A 23,267-nucleotide genomic window follows, 5' to 3' on the forward strand; every position below is an offset into this window, starting at 1 on the left:
TTTATGCAAATTATGGCATAATTCAGTATATATTGCAGTACATAATGCAGTTTTATCCTGAAATAAAGTCCTATAGGGCACAAATAGAAGGGCCAGGACTTCAGCTCCATATAAACAACCATTTTTTGCATTACTGACCTCAGCTTGACTCAGCTATTCTGGAGCTGATATATAGTACTTACATTATATATTATGTTACATATCCACAAATTTACTGCACATTTACAAATTAACTAATGAAATTTGCAACATTGCTAACTAGCTTCCTTGTTTAGGATTAGGTTAGTTTAGGGGTGCAACGATACAACTACATCTTGGAGTTGATAAACACAAAAATTAATGAATCCAAGAGGGATGAAGTTGTGTTAAATCTGCTGTAAATCTTTCTGACCAGGCCTCTAAATTTAGACTACGCATCCATTCTACTTCACCTTCAGTGATGAATGCTAATTGTTATTGTTTTCTGCAGTAATGGTTAAAGTTAAAATAGGGATGGTGGATGCAATAAATGGCAAAAATATCTCAATAGCTACCAAGTTATGTACATTTATTGCTTTGAAATTTTCTCAAAAATGAAAATTTTAACTAATTGTCTTTACTTAATTTGCATTGTGTCAGTATTCAGCCCATAATTTCAGTATCCGTAGTGATTGTGCCAAGTTACAGTGACTTATAAAAGGTCCTCTCCAGTGAAACCTAAATGACCTGTGGATTTCTCCTGCAGTCTGTGATATGATCTTTCCGTATAAGCATGGATTGTATTAGCTGGCTGCAGCAAAACAAACCAGCTCTGGTACATTTGCCAAGTTTTTGTTTAATATATGGATATGTAGCCAGGTGTATTACTGCTTAAATATCACTGCTGTTGTTTCCTCATTTCACAAGGGCTTAGAAGGTGTGTTTGGATGCGCTTTTATTTTTATTCTCGTCCAGTTGGCGTGTTTATCCACATTATAATCGTGAATGTTTTTAATGCGCTATTTACTGTAAAACAGTCATCCTCTCACACAGATTGTATGTGGGAGATTGAATGACTGTGTGTTTGTGTGTAAGGGAGAGGCCAGCTGGATGGGCCTGGTATTAGGTTTCAGAAGGCATGGAGTAGTTTGGGCTCTGACTCTGTCTCAGATCAATTAAGAGGGAGAGGAGGGGAGAGAGTGAGGGGAGGACGATGAAAGAAATGGAGTAGATGAAGAAAGAGGAAATGAGTGAACATTAAGTTGACGGGTGGAGGAGGAGGATTGGGAGGAGGGAGAGGGAGGAGGGAGAGGGAGGAGGGAGGAGGGAGGAGGGAGAGGGTGAGACAAAAGAGAAAAAAAAGTCAGAGGATATTGCAGGGGAGAAGATGTAATGAAACAGCAAGCAATGCAATAACCACAACCTCTGCTATGTCACTGAGGAAAGGGTTGATTCTTTAAGGAAAGGCAAATAAGCTGTTTGATTGAATCAATGCAAGTTTCACTGTTGTGGGTGTTCACTTTAATGTACTCTTATGATTTGGAGTGGAATAAACAAAGAAAATCAAATACCGGACATGCAGAGATGATGTATAGTGCATCAGTGAAAATAAAAAGATTTGTTTTTAGTGGGATGAGATAGCTTTGTCACAGTGTGATGTGAATCACAACCAGCTTCAGAAAGGAAACGCAAGCTAAATCAAGGACGAGTGTGTTTTTTTTTTTGTTTTTTTTTTTATTGTTTTATCAATTTCCTTGTGTGTGACAAGTAGCAGCAGCAGCAATACACTCAGCACTGTGGCTGATGTATACGCTGCAGAGACAGATTAATATTCAACAAGTGAGGGTTAGAAAGCTGCTAATCAAATGTTGAAGATGTTTCCAGCTGGGATAACCATCTCACATATTTGTTTACCCACTGTCTCCAATTTGTGTTTACCTTTCGCACCGCAAATATTGCTTTCAGGGGAGAATTTTAATATCTAAAAAGCATTGGAGTCATTCAGCGGTCAAGGAGAACGCAGACTTTCAGACAGAAGACGCACTGGTGTGTTTATATTGACAGTAATAGAAATCTATTTATTGATTATGATCCAGCCAATGATGGGGAGAGTTAATGACGAGAAATTACAGACGCCTCAGTCTGCGACTCCCAGCTGGTCTCGCCCCATTATGCTGTGTGGTGGAAACGTGTATTATTAGCAATCTTGGATTATTTAAAGATAGGCTTAGTGTGCCTCTTAATCTGTTACCATGACTTAGACTTCTCTCGCAGCTTTTGTTTAACAGAGAATGAGACTTTCTGTTTCTGCCTTCACTGAATACGATGTAGAAAGATTTTTTTTTTTTATCATGATTTGAAATCTATTGCTGTCAAAAATCATATTGTTTTCATCCAATTGTGTACTTGGATGGTTATGCAATAATAGGCTTCACTCCAGACAACAATACCTATTTTTAACTGTGACATTAAAATGCTATAAAAGCTGAAAGCAATGATAATTAAACTATTATTCTTTAAGATAATGTTATTTGTGACAAAAATGTTGAAAAGTGAGGATCATTTTCTCCAAAAGCCCGAGATGATGCTCTTAAAATCATGTTCTGTGCACAACACAAAGACTAATAAAGATGGTCTGATGCTTGTTTTTAAAGGCTGATTTATCAACAGTAGTTTGGAAGAAGACAAAGCTAATATTTGGCATGGCTGAAATGAATGTTCATTTTATTAAAAAACTGATAAATGCTGAACTGAGTGTCTTAACTCGAAGTAAAAAATTCTTAAATAAATAAATCTGAATCACTGAACATCAAACAAAAAATCTAAATGAGCGATTTTATCTATTAAGCTAATATTTTCCCTCAAAGTCACTACTTTAAACATTAAAAGCCAAATATTACGTATTAGTCTTTTTGTAACCACTACCAGACTGATTAATCCTCTAAAGCAAACAGCTGCTGGCAATCAAAAGCATCTACTGATTTAAAGTATTTAATAACTTGCAAACCATTCCTTTTAATCCAAATAATTCAAGTAAAGCACAGTTTCTCAGCTTTTCAGTGTCATGACCCATTTGAACGTTCAGAGGCTCCACACATAATGTTCTGCAGCATTGATTCACCGGTAAAACCCATGTAGTTTGACAAATGACAGGGGGTGTAGATGCTTGTTTTTATGTTCAGGTAATGAGATATGTTTTTGGAAAATTCATGTTTTCTCTTTTTTGATACAATAAACTTTGAAATTACTCTGAAGTCAGCAAAAATAAACAGGAAAATACTCGTCTTTCACTGAAAAATGCAAAATTCAGAGGATAATATTAGAATAAATGCTCTAATTCTAAGTTTTTAAGGGTTAATTGCTTTCCGTCTATGAAGGACACTCATTTCACTGCCAAAAAAGCAGAAAATATAAGATTTAAACCCTCTTTAGCCCAGTCAGCCCGCCCGTTGGCCGAAAAAATTATATTTATATTCATCTACTGTAAAAATATAATAAATCAGGACAATGGATGTTTTTTTTTTCAACTTTTGCTCAAAGTTTAGACCCTAATGTTAATAAAAGTACATCAAAAGTGTATTTTAGTGCAAACTTTAATGTTCAAACATGATTTTTAATCTTTGTGGGGTGAAATATACGCTATTAAAAATCTCTGACACGAACAATTAATTTATGCATGTTATTGTCAATCCAGCTGGAAAGAAACAGGCGCGGATAAAAAAATTCTAATTTCTCTTTTAGTTTGTTACAGTTTACTCAGGCATAGTAATAGATACAATATTTTAGACAATGGGAATAGATTCTGTGAGGTCTCTAAATGTCCATAGACACCAAGAACATCCATATGAACATTATTATTGTGGAGTAATTCTTCATTTACTTTGGGTATGTCTTTTTAGGCGTTTTTCCCCTGAAAATATAGTCAGCGTTAAACAGGTTAAGATGGTGGAATCTGAGAAATTTTTTTTTTTTTTTTTTTCATAGGATATCAGTGTATTTACTAATTGCCGCTGCTCTACTGAAAATATTTAATAAAACCAACCTCTAAGGGAAGTGGAAAGCCCAGATCCAGATCAGAATATAATGAACTTCACTGCAATAAAACACAGCGGCATGTTTTTTCAGCTATATTTACGTGCTAATACCCAACGGATCTCATTTCCTTTTGTCAGTACCATTTCCAAGTACGGATTTCTAAGTATTTCCTGCGCTAATTTAAAGCAGCAGGGTGATTTGTCCTGCACTCTCCCGGCAGGTATATTAGTGTTAACTCTTCAGCCTTCTTGAAAATCTAAAGACGGTGGAGATAGGACGACGAGGGGGATGAGGGGATTGTGGAGAGCATCTCTCCTCATCCACACTGTCCCCTCTGACTCGCTGTGCATGTGCGGTCCATGTTTGTCATGCCGTGGACCGAGCGTGTATTGTTAGGGAAGGATTAGATTATTTAGAGATGGACTTAAATGGCGTCACTTAAACCCCTTACAGTGATATTTATACTGTCCTGACATAGTGTGTGACTTCTGATAGCAGCTCTATTCTACTATTTATATCAATGTCTTCTCTCCTGCTTTTTCCCTTTATCTCCTTCTATCCCCCTCTATCTCTTCCTCCCTTTCCCCTCCCTCCCTCCCTCCCTCCCTCCCTCCTTTATGCGTCACTGTGTCTGTGTATCGACTGTGCATGTGTTCGTAATGACAGAGGTGCAGAGGCGGCTCAGATGGAAGCTAAAACAGAAGCTGTCCTCCTCTGTCTTTCTCTTTTTTTTTCTGTCACACACTCAGCCCCAAACAGAATAACTGTTATTTAAAGACTAGAGCTGTATTTGCTCATTTAAGAAAAAAAAAAAAAAAAAAAACCTTGGAGAGATTGCAAGGAGGAGGAGATAGATGGAGGAAAGTAAAGAGAGGAACCTAGTGAGGGTAGGGGAAAAAGGGAGGCACCTAGTGATGGAAAGATGAGAGAGAAGAAGGAGGAGGAGGAGGAGGAGGAGGAGGAAGGGGATGATGTCATCTTTTAACCCTGTACCGCTCCCTTCCCTTCCCTTCTCCTCCATACAGTTTACTCCGTAGATCCTTCCTCCTCTCCGTCTGTCTCCAGCAGGACTATATTTAGTAGATTTGTGCAGCTGTGGATGCGTGTTTGTGTTTTGATGCTTGTTGCAGTGCCGCTGGTCTTTTTATCAAATCCATCCTCTCCTTCTGTCTCTCTCGCCATCTTTTCTACGTCACATGCTGCTGATTTCTTCACTCTATCCGTCTTTATTTCCTCTCTCTCTTTCCTGCTCCAGTCTGTAACACACATCACCAACCAAATCCTTGTACACTATGCTAAAATATTCCTTCATTACCATCAACATTGGCACTGTTTATTTTGTATGGATCCAATATATGCAGTGCAGCTGCTCTACATTAATCTGCACCTTAGAATAAAAAATAACAATGCCAAATTTCCTAGTGGTTATGTAACATTCTCTAAAAACTAAAGTTGTTTTTAGTTTTTTAAGATTTGAGCTAGGCTTACCAGTGACACTATAGTATGAGGGATGTGACTGTGAAATTCTGGGTCTGAACATTTGGCTGCTTAAGTGTTGTCCTCATTTTTGTTTTATTTTGGTTTTGTGATTTTACTACTTATTCCAGCGGTCTTTGCAAGGAAAACATCTTCAAACATCATCAAAAATCTTGTTTAAATAATAACTGAACTGTTGTAAGATCTTTCATCACACTAACTTTGAATGAGCACAAATGCAATCGTGCAAATTTGCGAAATAACCTTAAAAGTAACACAGATTAACAGGTTAGGTTTGGCTAAATATTGGTGTATCCTCCTAGGCTGGATAATATAAACATAATGATAGGTAATGGAATATACAGTAATGTGCAGAAGTCTTAGGCCACCTTCAGCTTTGTTGTTTTTGCAGGGTTGAAACGATCAGACATATTTACTTCTCATTCTCTTTTCTTCACATACATCAAGAAAATACAGGGAATATATGCACAGCCTTAAAAGATAAACAAAAAACTGAATTCAACGGGTTGTTAAGGCAAAAGCCAGTATTTATTCTGACCCCTGACCCCATGACAAGAAGCAGTTAGAAATATCTGACATGTGTTGAATGAAACCTGGAATATAACTTCTGAAAATTAATGCAATAAATGTCATATTGTCTGAGCAATCAGTTGCAAAAGGAGTTCACACAAAATACGGCCACTTTGGTTTATAGAAGGTGTTTTTTTCTCTGAATCTTTACTTTTTACTGCTGTACATACTTCACATATATCCAGATTGGATCCTAATACAGAGACTGAGAAATGCATATGTGTGGTCATTAGAATGTTACTAAACCATTACATTGTCAGCAACTGATTTTCTTCTTTTACCACATTTTTACTTTATTTTAACATTGAACAAACTGGCAACAATATACATATCAAGATACAGGCTACTATTTTATTCTTATCTTTTATTTTTCTAGTTTATATTGTGATGTTGAATAAACATTTTCTTATTGAATATTCCTGATTTGTTTTAAATGTTCTTCTTCTGATTTTCCCTGCTAATTTTTCTTTTGTTTGTTATAGAACAGATCTTTTATGACAAAAAAAAAAGAATCAGGCTTTAAACAGCTACATGAACATTTTGATCACAATAAGATTGCCATATTATTGTTATATTTGATGTGGTTCTGCAGTGGTTGGTTCTTTGTATTATTAATGGGATGTTCTTTACTATTTTGACTGTTCTGTACTTCAGTCTAGTACTGGTGCTTTTAAAGATGCTTCATAAATAAATTTGTATTTGCATTTGGAAAATGTCCAGTAGAAAACAAATGGGTTTTGGGCTGAGTGCCACAAACAGCGGAGAAGTTGCAAAATAATGATGAACCGACAAATGCGATGACAGTTTCAATCATTTTGTGAGACAATATGAAAAAATAAGGCTGTAGTTGTTACTTCTAAGCCTCTTTGCTAATGTTTCTTTTGTATATATTTAGTTTGTGACACATTTTGTACCTGCACAGGACACATAAAGTAACATCAGGCCAGTTTTAAAAACCAGCCAAAAACTGTTTTAGTGCATCGAGCAGCCATATGTGGGTGATTTTAGTGATTTTATTGAATCAAAATATGTATAGAGGTTCTGTCTGTGTCATCTTTTAGTGTTGTTGGCTCTTCCATTTTCTTCCTCTCCCACACTTGCTCTCACATGACCCACCAGTCTCTTCATCTTCCTTCTCTTTTTCTCACCTTTTATCTCGCTCTCTGTCTCTCAAACACACATACAGTTTTTCTTTCCCTTCGTCTTTTCACCTCGCTTCGCTCTTCTTTTTTTTTAGTCCCAGCACGGCACATCTTCATACAATTACTCTCCATTAAAAATGGATTAGATTTCACCTTCACAGTCTGCCTTCAGAGGGAGAGGGAGGGAGAGCAGGAAGAGGAAAACAGAAAAGACCGAAGATGATAGATACGAAGGGTATGATGGGGTATATGTAGATAAAGAGAGGGAAAATAGAAAAGTGGAGAAAGACAGACATGGAAAAGATATGTCAAAGTATCAAATATAGACAGTTGGATGCAGATTTATACTGATTGTCCTTGCAAAGTCAGAAGAAACAGTTCATCCTCTTAAATATTTCACACTTTTCTTTTTTTTTTTTGGTCACAAGTAGTCACTAAGTCGTGTGAACTTGGCTTTCACACGTTTTGTTTGTCCAGTCACAAAGAAATGGCTGCAATTCAACAACAAACACAGCTCATGGCAGTCGATGTAAAATGTTCTAAAGGAACCTCAGGCACTGTGTTCACTGCAGGACACCTTAGGAAAAATCACAGAAAAAAATGACACAGATCATGGATCAATCAGTTTGTCTGATTAATCGGGACCAGTATCAGCATAGAGAGTGGCCTCATTTTTACTTTGTCACCTTGAATTAGTGGCTTTGACAGGAAATAATAGGTAAAAAAAACACAAACTGCACCTTCAATCCCATATATTTTTATGGTTTTTAGGTTGATATTCAGTTGCAGGTTTATTTATATCTTTTTGGTATTTGCTGCTTTGACTTAAACGTCAGGGGAAGACTTATGGTCCTTTTCCACCTCACTACAGTACAGCTTTTTCAGTGTTTCCATTTCATGTACCACCTTCACCAAAGTTCCAAGCAGATATATTATAACATACAGTGACGGCAGATTTGAGATGTAAACAAGTATATTCTTGTCTGTAACATTTAATTTCAGACATCATAACTTACAGTTTTAAGTTTCATCCTCCATTGTTGCATTGCTCATGGCTGCAGTCATATCGAATATGTCACATTACTGTTCCTGTAGAAAGGATGCATGGCCCAAAACTGAGTCAAACCCTGCCAGTTTGAGGTGAGTCGAACTACTGGTAGTGGATAATAATGGATTAGATTGATATAGCGCTCTTCTATGAACGCATACTCAAAGTGCACAAGGTGGATTCATTAACTCATACATTCACACTCTGGTGGTGGTAAACTACATCTGTAGCCACAGCTGCCCTGGGGCAAACTGAGGGAAGCGTGGCTGCCCATCCGCACCAGTGTGAGTAGCAGCTGGAGGCAAGGAGGATGAAGGGCCTTGCCTAAGGACACAACAGCAGCTGGGATTTGAACCACCAACCCTTCAGTTATTGGACGACCCGCTCCACCATCTGAGCCACGGCCATTCCTTTGAATGGGTGATGGCAGGGCAATGTATCAGTATCATATTCACCTCTGTCATGAATGTTGGGAAACTGAACAAAAACATGACAGTCCTAATGATACAAGCCTTAATAAACAAAATCCTACTATTTTAAGAAAAATATTTTGTGTCACTTGAAAAAAATCCATATTTGGTTAGGCAACATTTTTTAAAATTTTCTAGATCATAATGAGCCTTAAAACTAGAAAAGAATGCAAACATATATATTATAAAAGCCAAGTGGCCTGTGTATGTGTGTCTCAGGATTCACACAAAATCCGGAAAGAGCTGACTGCTGCAGTTTGGCATGTTAATGTATTTTTGGTCAAGGAACAGACTAGCGAAAACAGCAAGTTGATAGAACCAATATTTTTGGAGATATTAGTAATTTTGGAATGCAATAGCCTTACAATCATGTTGTGATGGCCAAAACATTTTGGTGGACAAATACAGTATGCATGAATACACAACAGCATAAAAACTACCACATCTAGAACCTGTAGATCCTCATGGCTCAACGTGCTAGTGTGAGAAATAAAATGCATATTGCAAGCACTGAAATGCAGCATTGAGTTCCTCTGCTGGGCTTTTATGCAAACCATTGTTTTAATTAAATCTATCTTAAAGTTACATTTTGTCAAAATTACATTACTAATCCTAAACCTGCCTTATGAAACAAAAGATAAACTATCCTTTTCTCTATGACCTGTAATTTTGATTAATATTGACCATACTGTGTATTTTCACATCATAAATCAGACACTAGACACAAAGAATTATTACATTTGCCTCTGTCACTTGCATTGTTTAAAATATGGAAAGTACACGTGGCCTTTGTTGGGGTCAGAACCCACTTTTCATGGGCTCAAATGAGTGTGTCTGTGTTGACACTGGACTAAAAGGGCAGTCCTAATCTATTGTTGTGCAGCTCTGTGCCAGAAGGAGCAGATGGTTCTGGTGTGCCCACAAGAGGTGAGGGGGTCTGAGACTGGAACAGCTCCAGTCAGACCCTCACCCCTCCTGTGTACCCCACCTGGAGGTTAAGAAGGGTTAAACCTAATCTGCTTCCCCCTGTGTTTGTCTGTGTCTGCCAGTGTGTGTTACTGTACAGTCGGTCCAGACTGTTTCACAGTAAATGTAAAGCTGTGTTTCTTTTTTTCAACAGAGGAGGATTATCATAAGGTGTACACTGAATAACCAATTTATTAGGTACACCTTCATAATGTAATCCAATCCAGTATAATATCCCTGTTAATCTGGTCTTTGAAAAGCCACAAAATGTTCAGGTTTTGTTGACATGGTGTCGGAGCAAAATTAAATAATTGGCCTCAAAGGTTTGTATTTAATGGTGTTAGTGTATTGCTTTATATTGGATTATGTAGGTATTAACTTACAAAAACAGAACCGCTGGATTTTTAATTGGTTAAACATGACAAACTCAATGATTTTATATAGACAGACAGACAGATTGACAGTAGTAATAATTAAATAAAAATGTCTTTCATGTAATAGGTCTAGATCCTCTTTCTTGGTGTTATTATATTTTGTACTTAGTAATAATTATTATGTCAGAGGCATTACTTGAAAACTTTGTATTCCCAACTTTGTATTTTGTATATAGGTGCACCTCTAAAGCTAGAAACACTTAAGACTAGAAACCTTTTTCAGTTTCAATTAACATTTGTCTAAGGTTCAGACTAAATTTAATCTATGTCTTGGCTGTTACTCAAAACTGATAACACTGGTTTACAAGTAAAAGCAGTGAAACTTTACCAATTTTGAGTCACTAATAAAGGGAAATTAAGTAAAAAATGCTGGTTGGCTGTAGTTTCCAAGGTGTAGTTTTGGGACAAAATGTGAAATTCTGAGAATTAATGAAAGAATAGATTTTTTAAAAAACACTGCCTGCACATTATAATGCATTCACTTTACAGGTTCTTTCTACTGCATCCAATATAATATCCAATATAAATGTGTAATAACCAGCACTTCATCATTTGTTTTCCAATTCACCTTACTATGTCAGATTTAGCAAATTTAGACCAGTATCATTTTTGAAATCGTTGGTAAAATACTGAAAACATATTTTTGCAGGATTTGTGAAGTAAAAACTTTCAGACTCACACCTCTGTCTGCTTAGAAGAAAACTGTCAACCTCCAGATTAGTTTAGTTTACCTGTTACTTTTGGATTTCTCTGTTCAAAGTCTGAAAACCAATGGAATCTGCACAAATAATCAAATCGCCTGTTAGTCAAAATGGCATGCAGAGGTGACTCATTTTTGAAGAGGTGACTCATTTTATTTTGGGCTCAGGGTTGGGGTGGGGGTGGGAGATTAATGGTTTAGCTCCTAGAAATGTGGAACTAATGTTTGTGACGCTGTCTCTGCCCAAGTGCTATGTGAGAATGTGTTGAAAAGTGGTGTACTTGCGGTTCATCCATACCTTGGTAGATCATTTGTTTTGTTATTATTGTTTTTGTCAAGTGGAGGCATATGTTAACAGTGACGTCATGACTAATAGGATTAATCAGCTCGGTTCTTCATGTGTCATTAAAATGCCCATCCTCAATACATGCAGATACACAGGGGCTGCATCAGTCGCTTCACATGTTGAAGTCAATGCACTACAATATTTACATTATCAACCCATTTCAATACATTATTTTTGCATTTAGGTTAATGATCTATATGCTGTAAAATGTTTCTGTGACAAACCTCATTTTTTGAGTTGACATCTGTGCTGAGATTCCCTCTGCAGTGCAGGTTCTCATCAGAAAATGACAACACTTTTTTATAAGAAAAACTGCAGCTCTGTGATGTGGACCGCGACAATATGATGGACACATTGATGTATGAGCAACTAATGTCTACATATCAGTGGCGGCTGGTGAAATTATTTTAAAAATTCTGAGGAGAGTATGTGCATGTATGTATTTTCAGTCATTTTATTTTTTAATATGTAAATTTCTGTCCTTCATGACTATAACTGTTAAAGTCATCCGTGTCCCTGACAAGTGTCTTTTCCACTGATAGTTTGACCAATGCATTTAGAGCAGGGGCAAAGGTCGTGTGGGTCGATTGTAGGGCTGCACAATATTGGAAAAAACTGACATTGTGATTTTTTTTTCAACCTTGTGATATTTATTGTGATATGAAATAACTGTGTGGTGCTGACGTAAACGGTCAGACAAATTAGTTGTGTTTTGGCTCTCATTGTGCAACAATTGCAAGGCACTATCGACACAGAACATGTCTTTTAATATCATCCTTCTTGTAGCTGAAATAATTCCAGATAATTAACGCTGCTTTTCTTTTTGGCACCAAGTCTTCGTTTTCTGTGATTTTCTCTTGTTCGCTGCTCATTTTTCAATGTCATTAGCAGCGATTCACTCCATGTGCAGGGGCGTGGTCTGCTTCAGCAAACTGATTAACAACGGCTGTGATTGGTGGATCGCTGCGTACTGTGTGTCAGGTACCCTTGAAGTTAGTTGAGAACACGTTGAGTTCATTTGCCTCCTACATTGCAGGACCTACGATGTGACTATTGCGCACGTACATTGCAATGACGATGCTCAAATGATATATTGTGCAGTTTGAGTTGATCACATAAAAAAAAAAAAAAAAAAAAAATTAAATTACCCTATGGCACAGGTGTCAAACATGTGGCCCGGGGGCCAGAACCGGCCCGCCAAAGGGTCCAATCTGGACCCCGGGATGAATTTGTGAAATGCAAAAGTTACACTGAAATTACACTGAAAACATTAAAAATCAAGGATATTAAAATAATTTTAGGTCAATTCAATCTAAAGTGGGTCAGACTAGTAAAACACTATCACAATAACCTATAAATAATGAAAACAGCAAATTGTTCTCTTTGTTTCAGTTTTAAAAAAGTTAAAATTACACAAAAATGTTTACATTTACAGACTAGCCTTTTACAAAAAATGTGAATAACCTGAAATGTCTTAACAGTACAGTAATTTTACTAATATTCTGCCTATTACTAAATGTTTTGTGTATTTGCAGATCCACTGTGATCTGTAAGTTATAATGCACATGCATAAATGGTAAACTGAGGCATAATATTGTTAAAATTGCGCTTTTTTTTTTTTTTTTTTAATGAATTTTCAGGTTCGTATTTGTTCATGTTATGTTCAAGTACTGTTCATAGATGTAAACATTTTCATCACGGAATTTGACTTTTTTTCACTCAAAAACATAGAGCAAACTTTGAAGTTGACATTATTTATAAGTTCTTATCCTGTTATTTATATTATTTTACTGGTCCGGCCCACTTTATAAAATATTAGGCTGTATGTGGCCCCTGAACTAAAATGAGTTTGACACCCCTGCCCTGTGGGGTAAATGACGTTGTTACCACTCCTGTCAGGATTCAAACCCTGGTCTTAGAAAACTAATGAAATGACACAAATAGAATTGAAAAACATTTTCGTTAACTGAAATGAATAAAAACTATGATTAAAAGAAAAAACGATAACTGACACTGTATTGTGTGCTTACAAAACTAACTAAAATATATGAAAATTATGAATAAAATTCCCTTCGTTTTTGTCTTTGTCAATGTCGGATTGATATGAAATTGATTTATTTTGCTTGAGCAATTTTAGCTGGCGGCACCATACTACACTTCATGGTCTGTCACTTCTTGTCACTTGTGGTTTAGAGTCGGCTACTCATCCCCACTCTACCTGGAAACATGGAGACTAAAGTTGGGAGAAAGTAGCAGAGTCCTGTATGGGATTTATTTGAATACGACGGCGAGGAAGATAAAAAATATGAAAAAACTAAAACAAATACTAAAACTAAGCATTTAGAACAGGGGTCTCAAACATGCGGCCCAGGGGCCAAATGCAGCCCCCCAAAGGTTCCACTCCAGCCCGTGGGATGAATTTGCAAAGCGCAAAAATTCCACAGTCAAGGCTTTCAAACTCATTTTAGTTCAGGTTCCACATACAGACCAATATGATCCCAAGTAAAATAATAACATAAAAACCTCCAAAAAAATAATAACTCCGTATTTTCTTTTTGCTTTGATGTGAGAAAAAGAATATTACATTATGCCTATAAATAATACAAACTTCAAGTTTTTTTCTTTGTTTTAGTGCAAAAAATAACATTAAATTATGGAAATATTTACATTTATAAACTATCCTGTAACAATACAATGTGAATAACCTGAACAAATATGAACAACCTGAAATGTCTGAAGAAAATTAAGCACAAGTTTAACAATTTTCTGCCTGTTGCTAAGTGTTTAGTGTCTTTGTAGATCCGATCATAATGCACATGCATAAATGATGAGTTGAGGCAGAATATTGTTAAACTTGCACTAAATTTTCTTATTTTTTTAATTTAAATTTCAATTTTTTCAGGTTATCCACATTTATTTTTTTGGATAGTTTATAAAAGTAAGTACTTTCATAATTTAATGGGTTTTTTTGCACTAAAACAAAGAAAAAAATTTGGAGTTGTCATTATTTGTAGGTTATTATGTCTTATTTTACTGGTCCGGCCCACTGGAGATCAAATCGGGCTGAAAGTGGCCCCTGAAAGAAAATGAGTTTGAGACCCCTGATTTAGCAAGACACAAAAACTAATAAAAACAGCAAACCTACTCAAAAAAAACAAAACAAAACTAATTAAACTAACTGAATTCAAGAAAAAAAGTCAAAACTAAATGAAACTAAACTATAATGAGAAATCCCAAACTATTATAACCTTGTCACCTCAGTAGTGGTATCTACTCAGCCTTGACTTATATATATTACTATATAGTGGACGTGCATCATTTTATCTTGGTCATTTTAAAAGTAGCTCAAAAGCTGAAAAAGTGTGTTCACCCCTGGTTCAGACGATTTTGTGACATTGCATTTCTGAGGAAGGTCTTGATTCTCTTTGGGATGTGACGTTTACTCCTGTGGGTGGTGCTTGGGCTCTCTTTTCTTGTATTGAAGAAGGGGTTTTCTGCGCATGCACCATTTATAACAAGAGTCTATTTGGTAAAGAGAGAGAGCTTTGAGCGCAGATTTGGGCCCCAAACAGGAAAACTTGACTGCTCACTAAATGACTGACAACATTTTAAAACTACATTTGAATGCAGATTACACTGGTCTACAATTTTTTAGAAATGATTTGCTTCAGAGATTAAATGTGCTAAATGTTACGTATTTTAATAAGATTAATTGGAAAATAAATGACAAAAGTGCCGGTTTGCTGATGTTTTCAAGGTATATGATTAAGTGTTATTACACATATATAATGGTTTATGTACATTTATATAATAGTTTTAGAAATCTTCCACTAAATAGAACCTGTAAAGTGAATGTATTCTAATGTGCAGACAGTGTTTTGAAGTAGATCTTGTAGCTCTGAGACAAATATTCCTTTTGAGTCAAACCCATTCTCTCGTTAATTCTTGAATTTCACATTTTGACCCACGGCTGTATTTTGGAAAGTTCAGCCAACCAGCATTTTTTATTTGATTTTTCTTTATCAGTGACTCTCATGTGGTAAAATTTTATTACTTTTATTCTGGAAGCATTTTCCTTGTAGACCAGTGTTATACACAGTACTCACAGAGTGTATCATATAGGGGTGTGTATTGGCAAGAATCTGGCGATACAATACAAATCACAATACTAGGGTCACGATACGATATATCACGATATATCACAATACTGTTAAAAAAGCAATTTTTTGCTTGTTTGTTTTTTTTTTTTAATGATTATTTCCTTGAAGAATTGAATTACACCAGTAATATGCACAAATACTAAACACATTTTTATTTGATCACAACAGGATCTGATGCTATTTCACAAAATTTTCCTGTGTTAAAAGTTAAATTATGTTTACAGACATTACAGTTTAAGATCCTGTTCAAATGTTCATATTCTATTAGTTCAGAACTAACATCACATTATTTTTGTGTGATCCCAACAAAGGAACTAACATTATTTAATAAAAGAGTGTTAAATAATAAAAACAAAAAACAAAACCAAAAATGAACCTCCACAATATCTGCATTCGAATAAATACCTAAAAATATCGATACAGTACTTTTAAATATCGATACAGTATTGTGAAATGAAATATATATAATATCATGTTGCAGAACCGATATTTTCTTACACCCCTAGTATCATGTATAGCTCATTTATTTAAATAGTAATGATTTTCTAATTTTTTTATGTGATTCTGATGGTGGATTCCTTAAGAAAACTCTGGTCAGATTTACAGGAATTGAATTTGCTTGATACTAATACTGTTATTGATTCTGTTATTAGTCTAATTCCTTATAGATTCGCTTATTAATTCCTGATCAATTTTTGTGTGTACAAGTTTTGTGAAACTGTTTCTTCCTCTTCCAGCAGTGTAGATAAATAAGCTTGGGGCTGGCATCAATTCTCTATTTGCAACTCAGGTCCAGACGAACGTGGAATTAGTCAGACATTAAACTGTGCACCATAAGCACCAAACCTGATTATGAATGTGTGATATCTGTTAATATCAGTGGCAAACAGCTCATATATCATGTCATAATTATATGAAAACACTGCCAGTAATATTAGCAAATATTGGTAACTTGAAACATTTGCACTGAACAATCGTTCTTATATTTTCTTGTATTTCGGTCGATCATTTGTTCCAATAAGTGTAAACACATTAGTCTGACTAAAACGCTCATACATCTCACTTACACAGGAATCTAAAATGTGGATATTTCACAGCTATATTTAGCATCTGAGTCATCAATCATCTGAAAAAATACCCACACATTTCCATTTGTCTTCTGTCAAAGCTTTTAATTCTGTATTTTGGCGTCTTTTTGTTCAATTTGAGCTCCAGTTTTGCATGAAGCTGAACATGCTGAGCCAGTGCGTCCCTTCGGGTACGTAGAATCAATTTAAAACTCATCGTCATGTTCAGTAATCCACGGGTATCAGCCACTTTTTCTACATCTGTGAGAAGTGGAGTTTTTGGAGGTACAAGGTTTTAATCTGACAGCCGGCAGCAGGTTGTTTCATTGTGACGAACAGGTCTGCAGAACAAATCTGACAGGTAATAGGACTGAGATACACCACGGCCCTCTGGAGGAAGGTGTTTGTGTGTGAGTGTGTACGGATGCAAGGCCCTGTGTGTGTGGGTGTGTACAAATGTGTTTGTAGAGTAATAGTCTGCTCTCTTTCCCTCATTACCTTTGAGAGAAGATCCAGCCTCTAAAATACATCTCTTTATTCTCAGGCTTTCTTTCTTACGCGCCCACTTTGTCAAATGACTGAAACGACTCATCAACAAAGAAAAAATTTCATGAACGTTACTAGATTATGGCTGAACTGCATAACTTTATTTTTAGTCCTTTACTCTCTTCCTCTGACTTGTCTTTCTTCCTCATTGCCCTTCTATCCCTCAGACGCCCCGGTGGCAGAGCTACATGACCTGTTCTGTAAGAAGCTGCAGCAGTGCTGCATGCTGTTTGATTTCCTGGACTGCGTGGCCGACCTAAAGGGGAAGGAGATCAAACGCGCCGCACTCAATGAGCTGGTGGAGAGCGTAGCCACGAGCAGAGGAGTCCTCATCGAGCCTCTCTACCCTGAGGCGATAAAGATGGTAGGAGGAGGGAGGTGGGAGGTGCGATCTGTTAGTGCAGTGGGTCACAAGATAATTAAAAGAATAAGAAATAACATTACACACTTTATCTTGACATTGTTGGATACATTGATGGTTTTAGGCTAGATGTCAGAACCATCCCATCAATGAGTTTCCATACACACTGTTGCCCATAAAGTTGGAATAATTTAGTTTTCAGACACATTCCTCTTTTTATTGCTATCTATTCACATCAGTAATCACCTTTGACCAGGCACATTGAATACAATCAATACCCTTTCTATCAAGAATAAATCACTTTGTCACAATTATTTCATGTGAAGAGGTGAAAATATTTTGTTCAGATTTTATGGGCAACAGTGTATAAAGGCAAATATGAAGTGAAAAGCCATACCATACATGCCATACATATGTATACATAGTCTATTCTATGAAGTTTTGGTCTTATGGACATTTTTCAGGTATGTAGACTGCTCAGAAACTTCTAACATACCATATGTCTGCTGTTTTCCTGTCACCTAAGTGTGCATTTCTATTAGAAATCTGTTTGAAACTGGATCAGCGTTGTTTAAGGTACTGACACGCATGTCTCATTGAAATAAAAAAAAAACAAATAAGGAAAAAATAATAAATACTGTTAAAAAATACTTATAAAAATGTTAGGCAGAAAAGCCCAAATAATGCAAATTGATCAAAACTTAAAAGAGCAGCCAACATATTTAAATCATTTTAAAGCAGACACTAATTAAAAACATAAACAGAGTGGTTTAAGAGAAGAAAATGAGGATAATTTGAAGAAACCGAATGAAATAACAGACCTGGAAAAAAATGGGAGATTATTTCAACCAGATGGAGCTTTGGGTTTAACTTCTTAATTAATTCCATGAACAGATAAAGATGCTTGTCATGTGTATCTAAGAGGATGTGGAGATGTTGTTTTAAGTAAGAAGCACAATTTGAAATAAACACAAGTGAAGATTAACTGAATCCAATGAAATCAAGGTAACATATGGTAAAATCACTACTGAACTCTTGATATAGATGGATGTATGGCATATATTATTTTTCTGAATGGTACTGTACTAGTTCATTACAATTAACTAAGACAGATAGATAGATAGATAGATAGATAGATAGATAGATAGATAGATAGATAGATAGATAGATAGATAGATAGATAGATAGATAGATAGATAGATAGATAGATAGATAGATAGATAGATAGATAGATAGATACTTTTATTAATCCCAGGGAAATTTCAAGAAAAAAGTAACATTCTATTGGCACATTTGGCATTTAAAGACCGTGTTCAATCAGGCTGTAAGAGCTAATGGTAGATAAACATTCAGCTTAACCTCCATGCTCATAAAAAATGATAATCTCTAAATAAAATAATAATAATGATGTTAATTTTTATCATCTTCATAGTAAAATCCATGAAATGCTTACATTACTACAGCATATTTATTTCTTAAGTTCATTCTCTGGGTATTAGATATTTCCTAGTTTCCTAAATATCCACTAACACAGTCTTTGTGCAATGTTGACTTTAAGTTACCACATTGTTAATTCCATACTGGAATAGGTCTGAGTATCACAATTATTGAAGGAATGTATACAATGGAAAAAATAACTCCCAAAATGTGACTCCAAGAAGCACAAATGGACAAAAAATGAAATAAATGGACTGATTAGAGAACTCGGAATGGTGGAAAGACTGAATAGATCTGAAGTTTTTTTTGTTTTGTTTTGTTTTTCCTGATTATGTGTGTATAAAATTTCAATAAAGACTTAAGTAAAAAAATAAAAAATAAAAAGGGTCTGAGTAGTACTAAATAGGGCCACCCTTATATATTCAGAGTTTTTCGTTGCAACCAATGGATTTAAGAAAACTCTAAAAGTGTCAAACTCTGCACACACATCATTCTGCACGGTGAAGGCTGACAGTGAACGAATAATGACAAATTCTTGCTTTTGAGTGGACTTCACCCTAGCTGGTGACAAATAGTCACAGTGGATCGACAAATAGATCAATAGTTGAAAAAGATGGAGGGGAAAGAAATAGAAAACCTTTGCACTGAATCAATCCTCATCAAATCCAACACCTGGAGCTCTACCTATCGCTGGAAAATATAGAGAGACGGATGAAAGGAAGGAAAATAGAAATTGTCATATCCAGATTAAGAGCTCCAGTAGAGTCACCAGAGGCTGCAGACAAAAGTGGCGAGAAAGAATGGCAGGAATAGATAAGGGGAGGGGAAGGAGAGATACTGTACTGAGAAATAATAAGCTGCACAGATGGCGAGAAAGGAAAGGATGGAAAAGAAAGATAGATATAAGGTGGTGGGGAGAGTAGCCACCAATACAGAGCCCCAAGAGGATCGAAGGGGGGGGTGGGGGAGTGTTTGAGGAAAAGAAAGAAAGGCCAGGCAGCCTGCAGAGGATATAGCTTATAGTATGGAGTCACTATGCCCAGAGGATATGAAAATGCTGATAGGACAGAGGATGGGATGGGAGGAAACAGGAGGAGTCCATTAATGTGTGGCCACAAGCTCAACAAAGAGTTCATTTTTTAGGAAAGCAAGAGGGAAAGTAGCTTATGGGCAAAGTGAAAACAGAAAAGCTGCTTTCTGCCAGGCATTTCATGAACTAAAAGGGGCAATGGAAATGTATTTAGTAGTAGTAGTAATTTATTCATCCATTTAACAAAACATGATACATACATACATACAGTTTGGATTTCTATATTAAACATGGGCGAAAAGGTGTAGGCTGAAGTACCAACTTATTTATGCCCTATTTATAAGAAGGAAAGTTGCAGAAACAAAACAAGATAACAAGATGGCACAGTTTTAAACAATAAGAGAGATCAGTGTTTTTCAACCTTGGGGTCGGGACCCCACGTGGGGTCGCCTGGAATTCAAATGGGGTCGCCTGATTATTTCTAGTAATTGATCAAAATAAAAAAACACTTACTAATAAAAAAATATATGGTGAGTTGAGAGAGACAATCCCAACATGACAAACTGTGAAGCTGAAACTGAAGGACTGTGGTACTGTTTATCTTTCAAATGTTCATTGTGGTCAGTTTCAGATGCTGCAGCTCTTTTATAATTCGTAGTTTGAGTTCTTGTTTGTTCAGTATTAATTGTCAGCCTTGTAAATCCAAGCTGGACTGACTGTACATATCCTGACCAAGGAAAATCAAATTCTTACTTTGTGCAGTAATCTACACCTGGCTTTACTGCCTCCGTCCATAATAATATACATTATATAGATTAAATGTCATCTAAAATTAATGTTTATTTGCATCGTAGTATAGCAAACTATTACATGATTAAAAACAAATTAATTTTAGCAAAAAAAAGTCTCTGTTTTGAATGTCTGGGGTCGCTAGAAATTTGTGATGTTAAAATGGGGTCATGAGCCAAAAAAGGCTGGAAACCACTGGTATAGATAAACAAATATTAACCTCCTGAGACCCAGGAAATGTCAACAAAGTACAAGCTTTTTTGTTTTTTTATTAAATAAGTGCCTATATTGGAAACATCATGATACAACAATTTTTTCAGATGCAGTTTTTATGGAATGTCCTTTGTGGTGGACAGGTTTCTTTTTTTTTTTTTTTTTGTATAAAGTTGAGAAACTCTTGTCCACAAATGTGGACAGAAAACCCATGGCTGGGTCTTAGGAGGATATAATCCAAGCAAAATCTTAGATACATACTGATAAGTGGCTTACATTATCCTAAAATTTTATATTTATTGAACACCTTAGTTTTAAGCATCCTTTTAACCCCTTTAGCCCTATCAGCCTGCCTGCGGGCTGAAAAAATTATATTAATATTCATCTACTATAAAAATATAATAAATCAGGACAGTGAATGTTTTTTTCAACTTTTGCTCAAAGTTTAGACCCTAATGTTAATAAAAGTACATCAAAAGTGTATTTTAGTGCAAACTTCAATGTTCAAACATGATTTTTAATCTTTGTGGGGTGAAATATATGCTATTAAAAATCTCTGACACGAACAATTAATTTATGCATGTCATTGTCAATCCAGCCGAAAAAAAACAGGCGAGGATTAAAAAATTCCAATTTCTCTTTTAGTTTGTTACAGTTTACTCAGGCATAGTAATAGATACAATATTTTAGACAATGGGAATAGATTCTGTGAGGTCTCTAAATGTCCATAGACACCAAGAACATCCATATGAACCTTATTATCGTGAAGTAATTCTTCATTTACTTTGGGTATGACTTTTTAGGTGTTTTTCCCCTGAAAATATGGTCAGGGTTTAACAGGTTAAATGTGGTGACTGATATGCATGTTTTTAATTCTTTATCGAGGTTGTTCCATAATTTTACTCCAATTACAGATATGCATTTTCCTTTTGTGTTGGTCCTTGCCTTTGATTTCTTGAACATACAGGTACCCCTAATGCATTTGAATGAATCATGACACAGGGAACAATCAGGTACTTACGACAACATCAAATTAGTGCTTGGTGATGGCGAACCAGCGTGAACAGGTTTTATTTTCCCATATGCTACTCATTTTTCATGTACAGCTATACTGTAGCATAGCTTAAAAGACAGCTGCAATGTTTCAATAGGCAGCAAATTATGTAACACACTTTCAACACAAGAAGTTGCAGCTTGCACAGTGATAAGTATAACTCTGCAACTGTCTTTTGCAGCTCATGTATTGTCCGGATATTTAATGCATCGTGTCATTTTGTGGGCAGAAGAAAACACTATATTAATCAGAGGTGTCTTTATGTACCCAAGGAATTACAAATATAAAAAGAATGGTTTATATTCTGGTGAAACAATGAGGATTTTATGTCATTTTATTACATGATGTAATGAGGTGCAATAATTTTTAATATGTATTTTTAGATACAAGCGATGATCAGAATTGTCTAATTCTGCGTCGTTTCCTTTTTGTTTCCTCTCCTTTCTCCTCACCCAGATCTCTGTGAACATCTTCCGAACTCTCCCGCCCAGTGAGAATCCAGAGTTTGACCCAGAGGAAGATGAGCCGACACTTGAAGCCTCCTGGCCTCATCTGCAGGTTCAGATCCACCATGTTCATCATTTCACACATTGCCTCATTCAGACACAAACTGACACTGATAGAGGTAGCAGCAAAAATGAAAATAGTTTTTACACTGGCAGTTTTTTTTTCCCAGAAAGTGTTCAAATATTTGATGCATCTCCTTTGATATTACCTAAAGTGAATATTTTATGTGATTTTTGTGAGGGGGAGCTAATATCCTAATGTACAACTCCTACCAGGTGTTACTTTTAATGCAGAGTTCAGCGTTTATCTGCATATAAACATGATGCACCTGAACATACAGCCTTTTAGATCAGCTAAATCTGCTTTTTATGACTTTATGCATAAAATCTTACTGATAACACATAGCTTGAATCATAAACAGCAGGGGTGTCAAACTCATTTTAGTTCAAGGGCCACATTCAGCCTAATAGGGTATAAAGTGGGCCGGACCAGTAAAATGATATAAGTAATAGGATAAGAACTTTTGAGTGCAAAAAGTAAATTCCGTAATGAAAATGTTTATATCCACGAATTGTACTTGAACATAACATGAACAAATATGAACAAGCTGAAAATTCTTTTGTAAAATAAGTACAATGTTAACAATATTACACCTTAGTTTAATAATAATAATAATAATAATAATAATAATAATAATAATAATAATAATAATTATAAATCGATTTTATATGGCGCTTTTCTAAGTACTCAAAGACCAGATCATTTATACATGCGAATCACAACTTAGAAATCACAGTGGATCTACAAATACACAAAACATTAAATAACAGGGAGAATATTATTAAAATTCCACATACTTCTCTTAAGACATTTCAGATATTCATATTTTCTGTAAAAGACTGGTCTGAAAAAGTAAACATTTTTGTGGAATTTTACT

At 35.7% G+C, this 23,267-nt stretch overlaps 1 protein-coding gene across 1 annotated transcript in view; it reads left to right on the plus strand.

Moving 5' to 3' along the window:
• Nucleotides 1-23,267, plus strand: part of ppp2r5b (protein phosphatase 2, regulatory subunit B', beta) — a 76,596-nt gene that overhangs the window by 22,484 nt on the left and 30,845 nt on the right. Inside the window, exons 3-4 of the mRNA XM_030162136.1 lie at nucleotides 17,107-17,303; nucleotides 22,280-22,381. Coding sequence (XP_030017996.1) covers nucleotides 17,107-17,303; nucleotides 22,280-22,381 — 299 coding nt within the window. The remainder of the gene's footprint in view (nucleotides 1-17,106; nucleotides 17,304-22,279; nucleotides 22,382-23,267) is intronic.

This window comes from Sphaeramia orbicularis, chromosome 18, assembly GCF_902148855.1.
Source record: "Sphaeramia orbicularis chromosome 18, fSphaOr1.1, whole genome shotgun sequence".
Classification (NCBI taxonomy): Eukaryota; Metazoa; Chordata; class Actinopteri; order Kurtiformes; family Apogonidae; genus Sphaeramia; species Sphaeramia orbicularis.